General features: G+C 44.2%; 1 protein-coding gene across 2 annotated transcripts in view; it reads right to left on the reverse strand.

Annotated features, from left to right (window-relative positions):
• The window catches only part of CHURC1 (churchill domain containing 1), a 21,451-nt gene extending 16,462 nt beyond the window's left edge, over window positions 1-4,989 (reverse strand). The window contains exon 1 of one of the 2 annotated variants that reach the window (XM_008070465.2): window positions 4,870-4,989. In XM_008070465.2, coding sequence (XP_008068656.1) covers window positions 4,870-4,980 — 111 coding nt within the window. In that variant the 5' untranslated portion in view covers window positions 4,981-4,989. The remainder of the gene's footprint in view (window positions 1-4,869) is intronic. The other variant, XM_008070464.2, reaches the window with a different exon arrangement.
• Between the last annotated feature and the right edge of the window lie 14,422 nt (window positions 4,990-19,411).

The raw sequence follows: 19,411 nt of genomic DNA on the forward strand, positions 1-19,411 counted from the left end.
CTCACCTCAGCCTCCCAAAGGCGTGGGATTACAGGCTGAGCCACCGAGCCCGGCTAGGAACACTTTTAAGGCTCCCATAATAGCAGGAAAATGAAGAATGCCATTGAAATCAATTCTATAATAATAGTAAACCAGGTCGGGCATGGTGGCTCAAGTCTAAACCCAGCACTTTTGGAGGCCAAGGTGAAGAATGCTTGAGCCCAGGGGTTCGAGACTAGCCTGGGTAACTTGGTGAGACCTTGTCTCTACAATAAATAAAAAAATTAGCCAGGCATGGTAGACCACCCCTATAGTTCCAGCTACTTGGAGGCTGAGGCAGCACGATCGCCTGAGCCCAGTAGATTGAGGCTGCGGTGGCTATGAGCATGCCACTGCACTCTAGCCTGGGAGACAGAGTGAGACTCCAACTCAAAAAATAAAATAATAATAATAATAATAATAGTAAACCATAACAGTGTCAAGAAGAGAGGAAAAAAGCCAACATACTAAGTACTTTTAGAAAATGTGCTTCAGGTCGGGCATGGTGGCTCAAGTCTGTAATCCCAGCACTTTGGGAGGCCGAGGTGACGGGATTGCCTGAGTCCATGGGTTCAAGAACAGCCTGGGCAACTTGGCGAGACCTCATCTCTACAAAAATAAAAAAATTAGCCAGGCATGGTAGCATGCACCTGTAGCTCCAGTTACTTAGAAGGTTGAGGCAGAAGGATCGCCAGAGCCCAGCAGGTCAACATTGGGGTGGCCATGAGTGTGCTACTGCACTCCAGCCTGGGTGACGGTGAGACTACAACTCAAAAATCAATCAATCAATAAGTATATTACTAATTCACACTGATCTTTTTCCTCTGGTTAATCTAATGAGGTATTTCTGTATTGCTGTTGCATAACTAACAAAATTTAAAGCTGAAACTTAAAATATACAATAGAGATTTCATTTCCAGTTTGATTTGAGAAATGTTTTATTACAGTTTTGTGCCTGTTCAGTAATTTTAGAAAATGCCTAGAGTTCTAGCTCCAACTGGTTTGCTAAATGCTTTTCTGGGAAAAAAAAAAAAAAGTGGCTCACAGTTGAGTAAAAAAATTTGGGTTCAGAAAATCATTTCCAACTTGATTCATGCCTGAGTTCAAGTTCTCAGTATAAGTAAATGGGCCAGAGCCTCATTAGGAATTCAGTTCAGTATATTTCTAGCCTGTGAAAAAACATCTACACAAAACTCCAAATAATTTTATGTAACCAAAGATAATTAAATATTATTGAGCCGAGTGTGGTGGCTCATGCCTGTAATCTCAGCACTTTGAAAGGCAGAGGCGAGAACATGCCTGAGCCCAGAGGTTCAGACCAGCCCGGGGAACTTAGCCAGACCTTATCTCTTCAAGAAATCAAAAAACTAGCCAGACGTGGTGGTGCACGCCTTTAGTTTCAGTTACTTGGAAGACTGAGGCGGAAGGATTGCCTGAGCCCAGCAGGTCGAAGCTGCAGTGGCCATGATCATGCCACTGCACTACAGCCTGAGTGACAGAGTGAGGCTCCAACTACAAAAAAAAAAAATAATAATTTCAGCAAGCTAACTTGTTGTCTCCTGTCCAGTGTTTTGAATGAGTGGACTATACTTGCCTTAGCCACGTTTGAGCAAAATGGTTTCTGCTCTTACTGCACTTAAAATAGTGTCATGACTTCAAAGATCCCCAGAGCTGGAGGGGTCCTTGAGATTCCAAATGGTCAGTTTTACTGAACGATAGGAGGAGAGCTCAATTTCTCTGAGCTACTCACTCCATTTCTGAACATCTGTTAGAAAGTTCTTTATTCTGATTCAAAGCCTATAACATCCACCCACTAATTCTTTCTAATCTGCCTTCTGTAATTCCAAAGAAGAGTTCAATTCTTTTTGACAGTCCTTTACTTTGGAACAGAATAAAATCTAAAAGGAACTTTTCTGGTTTCCCAATCATCTTAATCCTTCTCTCAACCCTTCTCCCTTATACTTTCATTTCTTCTATTTAGCCTTTGAAGCTCTGTTCTTAATTTTCTACGTTCTTTTCCTCAGAGAACAAATCCTTTCTATTGACACCTCTATTTGGCTGACTCATCTATCTAAGCAGTTGCACCCAAACCACAATCTTATATTTTCACTCGACTCCTCACATATTACAACCTCAAGTGAAGCATAATGAAACAGTTTGACCACTTGCCCCCAATTTTGGTTTTTCTCCCCATATGCCTCCCATTTCTGTAATGATGCTTATTTCCCAGCTGCCTAGACCAAAACCCTGAGTCATATATAGCTCTTCCCTTCTTCCTTCCTACGTGAAATTGGTTGAGTTCTTTGAAATAAGGTCTTCATTATCTCCTGCCTACGCTACTGTTGCCATGGCTCCCCAAATGCTCTGTGGGGTTATCCTTTTACACTCCCCCATCATTCCAACATACAGCCATAAGATTCACTTTTCTAAATAACAGATTTCAAAATCATTTCCCTATTAAAAATTATTCTGATGGCTGCCCAATGCCTAAAACATAAAATCTAAACTTCTTAATATAATTTTAAAGACTTTCAACTCTTTTTTTTTTTTTTTGAGTTGGAGTCTCACTCTGTCGCCCAGCCTGGAGTGCAGTGGCCGCTCCCGGTCACCACAGCCTCGACCTGCTGGGCTCCGGAGATCCTTCCGCCTCAGCCTTCCAAGTAGCTGGAACTACAGGTGCGCGCTACACTACCACGCCCGGCTCATTTTTGATTTTATTGTAGAGATGAGGTCTCGCCAAGTTGCCCGGGCAGGTCTTGAACCCGCAGGCTCAGACAATCCACTCACCTCAGCCTCCCAAAGGCGTAGGATTACAGGCTGAGCCACCGAGCCCGGCTGACTTTCAACTCTTAAGAATCCAGCTGAACTTAATATTCTCTACTGTAAACTTCTCCTTCATGGTCCTATAATGTGCAATGTCTATTTCTGGTTTCATAAAAATTAAAAGAAAGTGTGAAATAGAACACAGTAAAGTATATGAAACATAAATATACAGTACCTTGATTATAAAGTGACCACACAAATCAGGAAATCACACTGCTTGCACCCCAGAAGCCCTCTCCTCACCTGACCCTTCTTGGTCACACCCTAGTTAGTCCCTTAGCAGTAAACAGTATGCTGATTTTATGGTAATTTCATGTTTTTCTTTATATTTCTACCACCCAGGTACTTCCTTAAATAACTTAGTTTGCCTGTTTTTGAATTATTCATGTTCTTTCATCAACACTGTATTTTAAGACGTATTCAGGTTACTGCATATAATTCTGGTATTTTCCCTGCTTTAATTCAGGGTTTCTCACCCTTGGCACTACTGACGTTGTGCATATAACACTCTGTTGTGGTGTCCTGGCATTGTGGCATCTCTGGCCCCACCCATTAGATAATCAGCAGCACTCCTAATGTCATCTGGGAGGCAAAAATCACTCCTGGTTGAGAACTATGGCTCTAATGCCTTCACTGTTATCACTCACTCACTCTTGGTGTTTCATTCTGTGAACTTATCACCATCTACTACCACAGAAACTATGCTGTTATGAACACTCTCATACAAGTCTCCTAGAGCATGCGTGTGCATATTTCTGGAATGCGAACTGCTGGATCCTTTCAGGGTGCACATCTTTTTTTTAATTTTTGTAGAGACTGGGTCTTGCTCTGTCGCTCAGGTTGGAGTGCAGTGGCCCAACAATCACAGCTCACTGTAGCTTCGAACTCCTGGGCTCAAGTGATCCTCCTACTTCCGCTTCCCAAATAGCTGGAACTACAGGCTCCAACTGTCACACTTGATGATTTTTTAAATTTTTCTTTATAGAGACAGGGTCTATGTTGCCCAGGCTGGTCCCAAATTCCTAGCTAACCTCAAGCTATCTTCCTGCCGGCCTCCCAAAGTGCTGGGATTACAAGCATGAGCCACCGCACCCGGTCTAGTGTGCACATCTTTATTTGACAACGCTAAACTGCTCTTCCAAAGTGGTTGTACCATATGAGAATCCAGACTGCCCTATTTCCTCGAAAAATTAAAGTACTACTTATAAAATACTGAGACAGAGAAGAGATTACCCACCTCCCAACCAACGCACGAAATCTGTTCTAGCTTCCCGAGCCTCCTTTCCTGCTCTTCCACCCTCATCATAACTACCCTTCACATCCCAACCGACGTCCACCTTTTTGGGGGAAGAGCCCCGCCGTATCCTACTGCCTCCCTGCTACCCATCGTTTGCCAATCACACACTCCCCCAAGCAGCAGGCGCTTGGCAGCATGTAACTGCCTTTTATTTCTTCTTTGAGATTAAAAAACCCCTTTCTGGCCTAGCAGTCATCGAGCTACATATACGGACGTGTCCCTCAAGTACACCTGGAACGCACGGGAACAGATAAGCCCCGCAAATAAAATAGCAGCCAGGACACCTGAATTCTCGCCCTGGCTCCCATTCGTACTAACTAGGATGTGCCTGGGGCATATGGTCTCTCCTCTCCAGGAATCGGCTTCTCCATCTGTAAAAGGAGTTCAGATCAGACGGCCGAGGGCCTTTCTACGCGGGAGCTCGGCAAGGAACGGAACTCCATCGAATCCGGCCTGAGGATGGACCCGGAGTGGGCCGGGGGCGGGGGTTCCTCGGCAGTCGGGGCTGGTTGTTTGGAGGCGGGGGGGGGGGGGTGCTCTGTTGTCCCCCGGGGCTCAGGAGAACAGGAATGATGGCTGTCCACCACCGGGGCGGGGACCGGCGGGCACGGAGGGCCACAGGCCTCCCCCCTTCGTGTGCCCGACACAGCTGCCGCTCACCGGGCATGAGACGCCTCGGGGGCCGGCCACGAGCCAAGAGAGCGGGAGGTCCTCGGCGCCCACTCGCTCACCCGGTTGGGATATTCCTTCTCCACACAGTCCCCACACATCGCGACGCCGTCGACAAAGCACGCCCTCCGCCGCTTCCGGGAAGACGAAACCTCGCGAGAGCGTCGTCGCATGCGCCCTAAGGACTCCGCGCCGGACTGGGGTATGCCATCTCGGGAACGGATTCAAAGTCTCCGCCCCCTAGCAACGGTTGTCAGCGCGGGACGTAGTCTCCCGGGCAACGGCGGTAGGCGAAGGGCGCCACGTCATAAACCCTCCTGCAACTCCGAGGGTACCGCGAATCCGCAGAGGTGGCTGGAGATGGATCGTGGGCTGAGCGAAGTACCCACAGGCGCCTTCTGAGCTCAGGCCGACCGGAGGCGCGTCACAGTTCACAAGAAGGGGATTTATTTCTTGCTACCTCGGCTCACTCTGTAATCAAATCTGAAATGTTAATACCTGAGTACCTGTCTGTACCATTTCTTCAGGCAATGAGTGCTAAGGGGTCAGATCTCGGCAGGTGAATGAACAATAACTGAAATATTTGGGAAGAAGCGCTTAGAACTCTTCAGAGAATCTCCTAAAAAGAACACTTAAAATGTTAATAATAAATGACATGCCGGAGTCCTCTGGAAACATCTGTGTTTTCATCTCTCTGGGTGTCACAGAAGTGCTTTGGTGGCCGCAGGCATTATGTCAGTAGATGGCCAGGGCAGTGGTCCTTGCGTTATTTCCCAGTTTTGTGGCTCTCAGAGTGCTTGTACTAGGCGCCCTGTGTCTTCCTTTCCTTCTGTATTGGAGACAACTTATTTGCAGTGGTGTAATTAACCTGAATACGAATCTCCAAAGTCTAATCTCTGTGCTTCTAAACAACGTGTCTTCATCACACCAAGCTACTCCAGTGGGAACATCCTCATCCATCCTCAGCTCTGCTTTATTGCAGTAGGTCAGTGAAGAAAGGTCGGGGTGCTAGGAGACTCTGGGATCCATATTCTTCAAAAATGACATTTATCATTTCAAAGCAAGCGGGTTTAATTGGGTTTGCTATTCTATCTTCACTGAAGCATTGAAATTGTAATCTTTAGTACTTCAGCCTCTGGCAAGTATCTGCAATGGTTACTAAAAGTCACGGGTGTGCTAAGAAACACTGCACAAACTACAGCCATCAGAGTTTGTTCTTGGAGTTATTATTATTATTGTTATTATTATTGTTGTTATTTGAGTCAGGGTCTCACTCTGTCGCCCAGGCTGGAGTGCAGTGTCACGATCAGATCTCACCCCAGCCTCAAACTTCAGGGCTCAGAGATCCACCTCAGCCTGCAGCATAGCTGGGATTATGGGTGCATGCTACCATGCCAGGCTATTTGTTTGTAGAGAGGAGGTCTTGCTGTGTTGCCCAGGCTAGTCTTGAACTTCTGTGCTCAAGCAATCCTCTTGCCATGGCTTCCCAAAGTGCTGGGATTACTGGCATGAGCCACCACATCCGCCCTCTTGGAATAATTATAATCCTCCCATTTGTATGACATTTTCAATCTTTCAGAAGTGTCCTCATTTCAGTTTCTATTTTTATGCTCTTACAACCCTATAAGATTGGTAAGAAAAGTATGTCACCCCTTTTCAGATGAGGAAACCGAAGAAATAAGTGGTTAAAATCGTGTTTATGGTAATAAAACTACTTGGTAGCCCGCCAGAACTAGGACTCTTGCTATCCTTGGCTCAACTTTTTTCTGACACAGTAGCCACTAGCTACATGTAGCTATAAAGCACCTTAAATGTGGCGAGTTAGAACTGTGATGTGCTGTAAATACATCTTTCACGCTAGATTTGGAAGACGTAGTATGAAAAAAAGAATGTGAATCTGGCGACAGGAAAAGAGGCCTCATTTGCGCAACTCCACCAGTCCTAGGTGGTAGGCCTTCACTCCACGACAATGGAGAAGACGCCTGAGAAACAGGCCGCAGAGTCCGTGGACTCCAGAGGGAAGGCGAGTCTGGTGAGCCGCTGCAGGTCGCTGGCACGCAGCGGGCACCGCAGAGTACTGCTGTTCAGGTTAAGATCACAGACAAGGCCGGACGTGGTGGCTCAAGCCTGTAATCCCAGCTCTTTGGGAGGCCGAGGTGAGAGGATTATCTGAGCTCAGGGATTTGAGACCAGCCTGGGCAACTTGGTGAGACGTCGTCTATACGATTAAAAAAAAAAGCCAGACGTGGTAGCGCGCACCTGTAGTTCTAGCTACTTGGAAGGCTGAGGCAGAAGGATCGAAGCCCAGCAGGTCGAGGCTGCAGTGGCCGGGAGTATGCCATTGCACACCAGTCTGGACGATGGAGTGAGACTCCAACTCAAAATAAATAAATAAATAAATAAATAACAAAGCAACAACCCTTAGAGTATAAATCGATGCCTGATGCAAATGAAGAAAAAACTCCAGAACACATCATACAAGAAAAACAAATTGTAGCTAAAATTGAAGACCTGGAAAATGAGCTTGAAGAGGCAAAAATTGCTTTTGAAATGAAAAATCTCGCATTAGACAGGATGCAACTTTCTTTCTTTTTTTTTTTTTTTTTGAGTTGGAGTTTCACTCTGTTGCCCAGACTGGAGTGCAGTGGCCGCTCCCAGCCACTGCAGCCTCGACCTGCTGGGCTCCGGCGATCCTTCCACCTCAGCCTTCCAAGTAGCTGGAACTACAGGCGCGCGCTACCACGCCCAGCTAATTTTTTGATTTATTGTAGAAATGAGGTCTCGCCAAGTGACCAGGTGGGTCTCGAACCTGCGGGCTCAGGCAATCCACTCACCTCAGCCTCCCAAAGCGCTGGGATTACAGGCTGAGCCACCAAGCCCGGCTGGATGCAACTTTCAACTGCACTTAAAAGAAACCTGAAGAAAGGTAACACCAAAACTAATGTGCTTATGGATAACATGAAACGCATATTAAAGCTAAATAAATTAATAATGAAATCCCAGCAGGGATCTTGGGACTTAGAGGAAAAACTGCTTGATGTTAGAAAGAAGAGATTGGAATTAAAACAACCTTCAGAAAGTAAGCTTTTAGAGCTACAGACTGAGAAGAACAAACAAAAATAATGTAGCCGGGCTGGGTGTAATCCCACGCCTTTGGGAGGCTGAGGTGAGTGGATTGCCTGAGCCCGCGGGTTCGAGACCCACCTGGGCAACTTGGCAAGACCTCATCTCTACAATAAATCAAAAATTAGCCGGGCGTGGTATCGCACGCCTGTAGTTCCGGCTACTCAGGAGGTTGAGGCGGGAGGATCACTGGAGCCCAGCAGGTTGAGGCTGCGGTGGCCGAGAGCAACCACTGCACTCCAGTCTGGGCGACAGAGTGAGACTCCAACTCAAAAAAAAAAGAAAAAGAAATAATGTGAACAGAATGGAAAATTTGGACACGATAAAGACCATATAACAAAACAAATTGCTACAGTTACACTACATGTGTTCCAGAACCTCATTTGGGGAAGTAATGTCAACTGGGCAAAGGATTCTGCCTTTAAGGAAACTGTTCTGCAGTTTGCTCTGATAATTGTATTTTGTTTTTGTCTTTGATGTCGTTTAAAATAGCAAATTCCAGGTGAAATGTATTTTCAGTGTTTTTGCACTAATCCAATACTGTCATTTTTGTTAGTTTTAGTTAGCACTATAACATGGAATTGTTTATTGTTTTATTGTCTATTGTTTTAAATATCATTACCTTCCAAGTAATGCTCAGCTCCTCTCCCTCGATACCAGTAAATCAAAGCATATTTCTAGAGGTTTTATTCAAATCCAGGGAGCCAAGCTGGGCTTCTGCCCTTTTTTAAACAGTTCTGCGCACCCTTCAGACTTTACAGTCCACTGTTAAAAGTTCAGGGTTGTTGGTACCTATACACTGACTACATGACTAGCAGAGCATTGTATAGAACTTAAATCAAAACCATATTTTGTCAATAATGACATTTATGGCCCATATTTCCTGGCTTCAGTTACCAGAGGTATCTCCTGGCTTTTTATCAGTAATGCCCGACAGAAGTGTTAATCAAGCTTGCCACAGAGTGGAGGGAGTTAACAAGGCCTAAGACGTCATTCATTACTACATGTTGTTATACACAAGACTTACGATTACCTTGATACAGAAGTTATGTGATTACATTGATAAAAAAGCTACACAAATCACATGACCTATGATTACCTTGATGCTATATTATTCAAACTTGTGACTACTAAGAAAAGGGAGTAAGTGAGAATTTACATCTCTCAGTTAATTGGCCAGTCTGCAGGGAAGTTAAGGATTGTTTGAAGTTACTTACTGGGAGTGCATAGGAGATAAGGACAGCACAACTTTTGTTAACTCTCAGGAATGTGGGTACGTGCAGGAGTGCTGAATCCTTGCCATGCCCTTCTCTAGGGAATATGGCAATAGTGGGTCTCTGTATCAATATGATAATTAGAGTGACTAGCATACTCTAAAAAAATCTGAAAATCTTAGCCTTGGAAGGGTCCTGAAAGACATCCAGTCCAGCCTTCCACTGAGAGTGGACTTTTTTTCTACATTTCTGGCAGTTCTAACTCTTATTTGGAGTATTTCTGTGCATTGTGCTTTTGTTTGTCAACCAAAATTTTCATAAAGCATATCCGGTGTTTATAGTTGTGATTATTTATAGTAGAATTGGGAGTGACATTTTTCTTTTTGTATTTCTTTTTTTGAGTTGGAGTCTCACTCTGTCGCCCAGACTGGAGTGCAGTGGTTGCTCCCGGCCACTGCAGCCTCGACCTGCTGGGCTCCGGCGATTCTTCCGCCTCAGCCTTCCAAATAGCTGGAACTACAGGTGCGCGCTACCACGCCCGGCTAATAATTTTTTGATTTATTGTAGAGATGAGGTCTCGCCAACTTGCCCAGGCTGGTCTCGAACCCGCGGGCTCAGGCAATCCACTCACCTCAGCCTCCCAAAGGCGCGGGATTACAGGCTGAGCCACCAAGCCCAGCTTCTTTTTGTATTTCCATATTTAGTATGTATGCATGTTTTTTTTGGCATTAGTTTTACAAGTTAAGAAACAAAAGGAATAAGGCTGTGCACAGTGGCTCATGCCAAGGTGTGAGGATTGACTGAGCGTAGGAGTTTGAGACCAGCCTGGGCAACATAGTGAAACCTGTCTCTACAAAAAATTTTAAAAATTAGCCAGGTATGGTGATATGTGCCTGCAGTCCCAGCTACTCAGTAGGCTGAGGTAGGAGGATCGCACGGGCTAAAGAGTTTGAGGCTTGGTGAGCTGTGACTGCACCACTGTACTCTAGCTTGGGTGACAAAATGAGATCCCAACTAAAAAAAAAAGTTTTTTTGGAAAATCTAAAACCCATAGCATTAAGTTATAGAGTGAATCACAACCCAGAGGATTATCAACGTCATCTGAAAAACTGCTTTTTTCTGGGATTTTACTATACTTCGAGTTTATTCTTTTAAAATCTATTACTTATAACGATTATTTATATTTTGCTTTATGCATAGATTTTCCATATATAAAACAGGAAATACATAATTCAGTAATTTATATTATAAAATTTGAATGATATTCTGTGATATTATTTTTACAGATTGCTTTTTTTCCCTTAATAATGTAATAGAATAAATTTTATTGCTTTTTTTTTTTTTTTGAGTTGGAGTCTCTCTCTGTCGCCCAGGCTGGAGTGCAGTGGCATGCTCACGGCCACTGCAGCCTCAACCTTCCGGGCTCAGCAATCCTTCCAAGTAGCCATAATTACAGGTGCATGCTACCACGGCTGGCTAATTTTTTGATTTACTGTAGAGACGAGATCTCACCAGTTGCCCAGGCTGGTCTTGAACCTCTGGGCTCAGGCAGTTCTCTCGCCTCAGCCTCCCAAAGTGTTGGGATTATAGGCAGTATTTTTTTTTTTTAGTATAGAAATGTGGGGTACAAGCCAAGGTTAGGTACCCAGGGTCATGTATGGGCAGATCCTCACTTCCCCTGCTTTAGGATCAGGTGCCCTCTGTGTTGTTACATGCCTCCTCCTTACTCCCTCCCATGACAGTGTCCGGCGACTGCTGATCCCTCCCTTGTGCTATTGTGATTAATGTTCAGGTCTCACTTATGAGTGAGAACGTGTGGTATTCGGTTCTTTGTTTCTATGTTAGATTACTAAGATTGTCTCCAACTCCATTCAATTTGCCTGGGCTGGTCTCGAACCCGAGGGCTCAGGCAATCCATTTGCCTAAGCCTCCCAAAGTGCTGGGATTATAGGCTGAACCACCGAGTCCAGCCTTGAAATAATATTTTTGATATATTTAGCTAAATAACAATATATTATTAAGATTAATTTCACCCTTTATTTAATGTGGCTACTAGAAAATTTAAAATTACACATGTAGTTCTCATATTCCTAGTGGACAGGGCTAGTCTTTACAATTCTCTTTTGATTCATTTTTAAATTTTTCTCTGTTTTTAAAGTCTAATGACAACTTTTAATTTTTAACCATTGCAACTGTTTTACTCAATTCTGTAGATATTTGTTGGCTGCCTTCGATGTGCAAGAAACTGTGTGGACAACAGAGGAAAATGAAGTTGTCGTTGTCCTTTCCTACTCTCCAGATACTCAAGTTTAATCTGAGAGATAAAATGAGCACAAACACTGATAATTACCAGCAGATTGTGGTATAGGAGCACAAAATGGAAAGACTAGCCTCCAGGTGAAGGATTGGGAAAGAGGAATTTGGGACTTAAAGAATGTATACGATTTCAAAAAGCAGAGTTTTTTTGGATAGAAATTTCACATGGACCATGCCAAGGAGTTTGAATTTTATTCTGCAGGTGATCAAGGTCACTGAAGATCTGAGCAGAAAATGATGCCAGAGTTGTGGTTTAAGACTAATTTAGGCCAGGTGCAGTGGCTCACACGTACAATCCCAGTACTCTGGCAGGCCCAGGCAGGAAGATTGCGTGAGGCCGGAAGTTTGAAACCAGCCTGGGCAGCATAGTGAGAATCCGTCTTCCCCAGCCTCCAGACCCCTTTCTCTACAAAAATTAAAATAATTACCTGGACATGGTGGGACTTGCTTGTAGTTCCAGCTGTTGGGAGGCTGAGGGAGGAGGATCACTTGAGCCTAGGAATTGGAGGTTTCATTACATTACATTACTGTATTCCAGCCTGGACAACAGAGCCAGAACCTGTTTCTAAATAAATAAGATCATTTGAGCTGCATCTTATTGAGACTCAAGGAACTGGAGGAAATTGGAGAGGTGAAAGGCAGACACTAGCAGGAACCACAAGGGGGAGATCTATAGCTTTCTGCCTCCCACTAATAGAGAACATATAGTACAAGACAAAAAGAAATTAAATAAATTAAAAATACACTGCAGTTGCATATCTTAAAGAACATGTCCTTCGGCTTGAACTGATTTCACGTTCTGAGGCATGAAAGACTATCTGCATATTTATAACTATCTTTTTACCTCCCCAGAGCGATATCATTTCTTGTTATTAAAATGAGCAAGTGAAAAAAAAAAGGATCCTCTTATCCATGAGCACAAAAGTTCAAAAGCTCAGGGCTATCCACCCAATGACGTCCTCTGTTTAAGTCTAGCCACATTCAGAGAAGAGAGACAGCAAATGAGACTGGGGGGAGAAGGCAGGTGGTGAAAGGTTGGGCTGTCAGCATTCTACAGGTACCTCCTTTCAGGTGGGACCAGAAATTAAATTGTAATAGGAATATAAAAATATCTGAGGTTGACAGATGGAAGAAAGGAAAATAGCTACAAAGCAGGAAATTAGCACCTGAAAGGAATGGAAAAGTGAAATAAAATAGGCAAAGCAGTTTAAAAATCTGTGTTCGTTTCTCTTATAGGTAATTATATAACATAAGAATTGCAGGAATCATTTTAGTATTATCTTCTCATAGAATTTTCTCTGGGATGATACCCTGCCCATGAGTCTTTTTTTTTTTTTTTTTTTTTTTTGGGTAATAGAGATGGGGTCTCACTATGTTGCCCAGGCAATGCCTGGGCTCAAGCAGTGCCTCTCACCTCAACCTTCCAAAGTGCTGGGATTACAGGTATGAGCCACCTTGCCCTGCCACCCATATGAGTCTTTATAAACATGTAATGTCAGTGAAGTATCTCAAATATGCCTATTGTAGTTTATGCATGAGATTGTCTCTTGGTAAAAGGAATTGTTTTAGGAAAATCTAAATGTTAAAATGGTCCTAATTCCTGGTTCAATCACATGTACTAAACTATATCCCTCGGGCAAGATCAAGGTTTTCCCTTAAAAGCATAATTTGAATCTCCTTTAACACTTTCTATGATGCATTTTTTTTCTCTTTTGCCTGTTATGGTGTTGCCCTAAGCCAAGAGGCTGGAAGGATGCATTGCTGACCCCATCTACTCTCTGCATCCTTTGTTTAAAGGGGCAAAGAAGTGCCCTGAGCCTTTATCATGACATTGTCAGACAATTTCACAGGTGGAAGAAAGGAAGCTCATCTCCAAGCCACAGCTCATCTGCCTGGGGAAGATATATGTCATTCTTTCCATTGTCTCAAGGAAAGTGTGAAATAAGAGTCTGTGGTTGGCTTTACCTGGTATCACCTGCCTGAGATGAATGAATTAGCAGCAATTCTGGGTTAACACGGTGAGCACAGGGGAGCCTGACTGAGGACAGGGACAACTGAGCTCTTAAAAGTTCAGGGTCAGCCGGGCTTGGTGGCTCCGCCTGTAATCCTGCGCCTTTGGGAGGCTGAGGTGAGTGGATTGCCTGAGCCCGCGGGTTCGAGACCCGCCTGGGCAGCGAGACCTCATCTCTACAATAAAATCACAAAATCAGTCGGGCGTGGTAGCACATGCCTGTAATTCCGGCTACTTGGAAGGCTGAGGCGGAAGGGTCACCGGAACCCAGCAGGTCGAGGCTGCGGTGGCCGGGAGCGGCCACTGCACTCCAGTCTGGGTGACAGAGTGAGACTCCAGCTCAAAAAAAAAAAAAAAAGTTCAGGGTCAGTAGGTTTTTTTTTCTTTGCTCAGTGGTAGAGTTGGACTTTCTTCTCTTTGGATTTCGCATAGCCCACTTTGGGCTACTTCCCCTATTCAAACTTTAGGCTCCAGCCTTTCAAATGAATGTCATTTAAAAGCAAGGGAATAGCCACCATTTCCCTTTTATTCTGATTTCTTGAGCTCTCCTCACTTTTTTTTTTTTTTTCAAATACAGATGATCGTTTTCATATAAAATTTTCATGACTGGCCTGGTACAATGGCTCATGCCTGTAATCCCAGCACCTTTGGGAGGCCAAGGTAAGAGGATTGTTTGAGGCCAGGAGTTTGAAATCAGCCTGGGAAAATAGTGAGACCTCATCTGTGCATACATACATACATACATACACACACACATAAATACATAAACAAATAAATAAAATTATATGATATATATAAAAATCTCTTAAGCAGTAGCCCTTGAGGAGATTCTATCTCTCAAATCTTTTATGGATTGGGATGGAATTCATAATCAAAATGTAACTGGGGCTGGGTGTGGTGGCTCACTCCTGTAATCCCAGCACTTTGGGAGGTGGAGATAAGAGGACTGCCTGAGTCCAGGGGTTTGAGACCAGCCTGGACAACTTGGCAAGACTTTGTCTTTACAATAAATTTTTAAAATTAGCTGGACATGGTGGTGTGCACCTGTGGTTCCAGCTACTTGGAAGGCTGAGGCGGAAGGATCATCTGAGCCTAGCCGGTCAAGGCTGTGATAGTCATGAGTGTGCCACCACACTCCAGCTTGGGCAACAGAGTGAGATTCTGACCCAAAAAAGTAACTGGGTTTCAGTTATTGAAAGGGTGAAAAGCTAAAATGGAGTAACTTTAGTCAGAGTTGCAGCCATTTTAACATTGCTTAGCTTTGTCATGCTTTTTCAGCAGGCCCACCTTATAATCATTAAACAAGAAACAAAACTGGTTTCTAGGAAGTAGTTACTGATGATTGTCTTGCAGTTCCCCCAAGCCTGCTTTGTACTAACTACCCTTTTATCTAAAGTATTTGTCTCCTTACCATAAAGGGTCAAACTGACCTAATCCATTGCAATCAGCCCTTGGTGACCACCCTATCACCATGCTTACCTGCCCACTTTGTGAAGATGTGACCCAGGCCACCACCCCACCACCACAGTGACCTGTCCCCACTAAAAGGGAAGCTTTACAAACTTTCAACCTTAAGCATTTGCTGCCAAATGTTCCTCAAGTGTTTGGCTGCCTCTCCGGTCTTGGAGAGGTGGATCCACCCTTTTTCTCCGATCTACTTTTTAAGTAAACTTTTTCTGAGACTTTGTGCTGTTCTTTGCATCTCTCCCAGGGCACCAGCTCACTGACCTGACAATGAAGTTTAAGATATATTTTACTGTTGTTTTTCCCTTTTGTGTGCTTTAAGGATATAATAAGACTTAGAGCAGACTTTTGTTCTCTACTCCCTATGTAGACTCTGAGAGGTGAAGGAGGTTGGAATTTTTAGAGAAACTGGGGAAATGTGGCCCCTGTTTGTTCTGGAAAATGGCCGATAGCTGGAGGGCTTCCTTCAAGGAAACTCAGGCACAAAATCCCTAGGAATCCAGCAACTTGGGTAGTGCTGAAAAGGGTAGTTTTGACTTAGAATGGAAAATGGGGGCACACAAACTTCAGAGAACATTTGGGAAATAACATGGTGATTTAAGGTTATGATATTAGATTCCAGCCTTACTTTTATCCTTTTTTTTTTTTTTTAGTTGGAGTCTCACTCTGTTGCCCAGGCTGGAGTGCAGTGGCACGCTCATGGTCACCGCAGCCTTGACTTGCTGGGCTCAGGCAATCCTTCCGACTCAGTCTTCCAAGTAGCTGTAACCACAGGCACATGCCACAAAGCTCGGCTAATTTTTTGATTTATTGTAGAGATGAGGTCTCATCAAGTTGCCCAGGCTAGTCTCAAACCCCTGGACTCAGGCAATCCTCTTGTCTTGGTCTCCCAAAATTTTGGAACTACAGGCTTGAGCCACTGCACTCAGGCCACTAATTTTATCTTAACAGCCTGAGACCCATAAACAAGTTAGTTGTTCACTGAGCTTCAATGTTTTCATCTATAAAATACTGACAATGGTAAATACACCTACCTCACAAGTTACTTTATAAAAATAATACACCAATATTTTAGATATATGAGTTTCTATATTTGACTCGAAGATTTTAAGAAAAATTACTCTGGCCTTATGCCTGAGGGGGGCGGAAGGGAGGCTAATAAAGGAAAGGGGACTGAGAATGACTCAACCTGCCTGGTGTGTGGATCATCTATGTCTGCTGAACTGGGTAATGTGAGACTGTGTACATTAATGTACAAGTGGTTTGTGTGCAATTGAAAAGAGCAAGTAAGCATGCTGTATTGGAGAGGACGCTGTGACAGAAGGAGTGTGTGAGGGAGGGGAACCCCAGCAGAAGGGGAGGGAGAAATGGCCAGGCTCCTCCAGGAAGCTGACTTGGAAAGTTACCTGAAGGCACAAGGAGCCAGGGAGCCTTCTTTGCAAGTGCACCTTGGGCTCCTACCTGACCAGAGTCCCAACCCTTCTGGTTCGTTTTACTGCCTTCTCTTTATAAGATCGTCTTTGAGATCCAATGGGAAAGCACACAGCCAAGTTTGAGGGTACTGAGGCATATTATTAAGCACCCACGGTAGCCAGTGCCAAGGCTGTAACTGTTCTAGTAAATCTCATTGTGTCACTGCTTTTAAAAGCTCCATGATCCCCTGTGGCCCTCAGGATAAAGGCGGAGCTCCTTCCTGCAGCACTTAAAGTCTTTTAAAACCTATCCGTCTGCTTCTCTAGCCCATGTCCCGTGGCTCCCCACCTCCCCTGGGGCTGTCCTTGTCATCCCACCTTCCCTAGGTCTAGTCTCGCCGAATTCCTCAAGGTCCTACACCAAATTCTTACAGGTCTCCCAGCTTCCTGTGTGTTGTTCCCGCTGCTCAGAGCAGCCCTTTCTCAGCCTGTCGGACTAATACTCATTCTCTCAGATACGGCTCAAACATCACTGCTTCCATGAAGACCAGACATTAGCATACCAATTCGAGTACCTATAATAACGCTCTATTCATCCTATTATGGGATGCACAGTCACCACTCGACTTCATGCTGTTCACTTTCCATCGTTTCTTTCAATGGTTTTAAAATGTGAGAAGGAAAATGATTTTTTTTTTTTTAGGAGAAGGAATTTTGGTTAATTTTTAAAATAAATTCAGTATCCTCTTCTTCAATAAATCACCAAGAATTTATTGCCAAGTCATGTCTCTTGCTGTGCCCACCACAAGGAAGATTCTGCCTCAGGCACAGATGACTCAACAGGGAGTACAATGTGGCCTAATATCATTTGATTTAACACCTCATTGCTCTCTAGGAAATTATCTATAAGCTTAGACTTTAGTTTGCCACCTCCTTCCTGGAAGTTTAGCAAAACCTTCCTGACTTCAATTAGTTTTTTGTTTTTATTTTTGTGAGTCGGAATCTCACTCTGTCGCCCATGTTGCAGTGCAGTGGCACGCTCATTACCACTGCAGCCTCGACCTGCTAGTTTTAGGTGATCCTTCTGCCTCAGCCTTCCAAGTAACTGGAACCACAGGTGTGCACCACCATGCCTGGTTAATTTTTTTATTTACTGTAGAGATGAGGTCTTGCCAAGTTGCCCAGGCTGGTCTTGAATCTTTGGGCTCAGGCAATCCTCTTGCCTCCACTTCCCAAAGCACTAGGATTACAGGCGTGATCCACCGTGCTTGGCTTCATTTAGTTTTACACATGACTTTATGTTTCTTATTTATAGATAATTGGATCCACAATGGTTTTTACAGACTTGGACTGAGGAGGGTAGTGACTTTTCTACCAGTGTGGTTTCTTAGTCCACCCTCATCAGTGCTGTCAATATTTGAGATATCTACATCAGAGAGTCTTTCATTTCAAAATTTTAATGGTGCTTAAAATGTAAATATCCCTGGAAGAAATAATGTGGTCATATTGAAGCTCAGGAATTCAATTCAATTCATCTAATGTTTGGGGTACCAGTTCTATGCCTGCTTTTAAGTAGCTCACAATCAGGGAAGGGGGCAAGAAAAATCAGTGATCACCATCTAGTGTAATCATTGCTCTTTGGGATGCTACTGAGACCCAGAGAAAAGACAGCCCGGGACTGGTTGAGAAGAGGAGGGGGACACAGTCTCAGCAAGGATTTTCCAGAAGAGTTGATTTGTCAGCAGACTCTTCAAGACTGGGTAGACATCTGAGGATGTCAGCCAGGGTGCTCTCCTGATGGAAGGGATGACATGCACAAGTACAGAAGTCTGGAAAAACAAGTTTTTTCAGAAGGTGAAAGGACCTAACGTGAATTAAATATACCCAGTGAGCAGTCATTTTAACATTGCCTAAATCTCATGTATTTCTAGCAGTTCACTTTAATTTACCTTCTAATCACTAGCCAAAGAACAGGTTTCAAAGAGGTAGCTATTGATAATTGTTTTACAACCCTGTCCAATTTGCTTTGAACTAATTAGTTTTTCTGTTTCAAGTACTTGGCTCCACTCATAAGACACAAGTTAACCTAATCAGTCCTTCATGACCTTTGTGACACAGACAGACCCCACCACCATGGCAGCAATCATGTGTCTAACCCACCTGTTGTCCATCACCTGACATCACCGACCTGAGCTTACCTGCTCCTTAGTAATGATGAGAGCAGACGGCCACCCAATTGCTTTATGAACTTCCGCCATAAAAGGGAAGGAATAAAAGGATTCAACCACGAGCAGCCACCACCATTGCCTTGCTAAGCTATGGGTGGCTGTGTGCTCTTGAACTATGGCCAGGCCATGTTTTTGAAGCTTTGGCCCCCTCCCCTACCTTGGGGAGGTGAATCCTCTCTTTCTCTGTCTCCCTCTCCAATTTACTTTCTAAATATACTATATTTCCTAATCTAACTTCTGTGCAATTCTTTGCATCTTTCTTGTGGCACCGGATCACACACCAGATACCCACACCCCCAGTGGGCCTAGCGTAACATTCTGGAGGCCCTACTGGGAGTGTGACCTGACAGAAGGGGTCGTACCTGGGATAGGTCGCATAGGTCTATGTCAAGACTGTTCATGACCCTGTTTACTTTTTCTTTTTCCTTTTTTTTTTTTCTGAATCATGGTCTCATTCTGTCGCCCAGAAGTACAGTGGCATGGTCGTGGCTCACTGCAGCCTCAACCTCCTGGGCTCAAGTGATCCTATTGACTAAGTCTCCAGAGTAGCTGGGACCACAGATGTGTACCACCATGCCATAGTGTGCACCTGTAGAGATGGGATCTTAATATGTTGTCCAGGCTGCTTTTAAACTCCTGGATTCAGGAAGTCCTCCCATCTCAGCCTCCCAAAGTGCTGGGATTATAGGTGTGAGACGTTACACCCGGCCATGTTTTCATCTGTCAGTCAGGGAAGAATGACTTCATAATTGTGCCTAGGCCCAGTCCTAGTGGAAGTTATGTAATGGATTTTAGAATTGCTCAAGCTTTTTCCTACTATATATCAGGGTCATGTT

Source organism: Carlito syrichta, unplaced genomic scaffold (assembly GCF_000164805.1).
Source record: "Carlito syrichta isolate Samal-C Ts95f unplaced genomic scaffold, Tarsius_syrichta-2.0.1 Scaffold313438, whole genome shotgun sequence".
Taxonomy (NCBI): domain Eukaryota; kingdom Metazoa; phylum Chordata; class Mammalia; order Primates; family Tarsiidae; genus Carlito; species Carlito syrichta.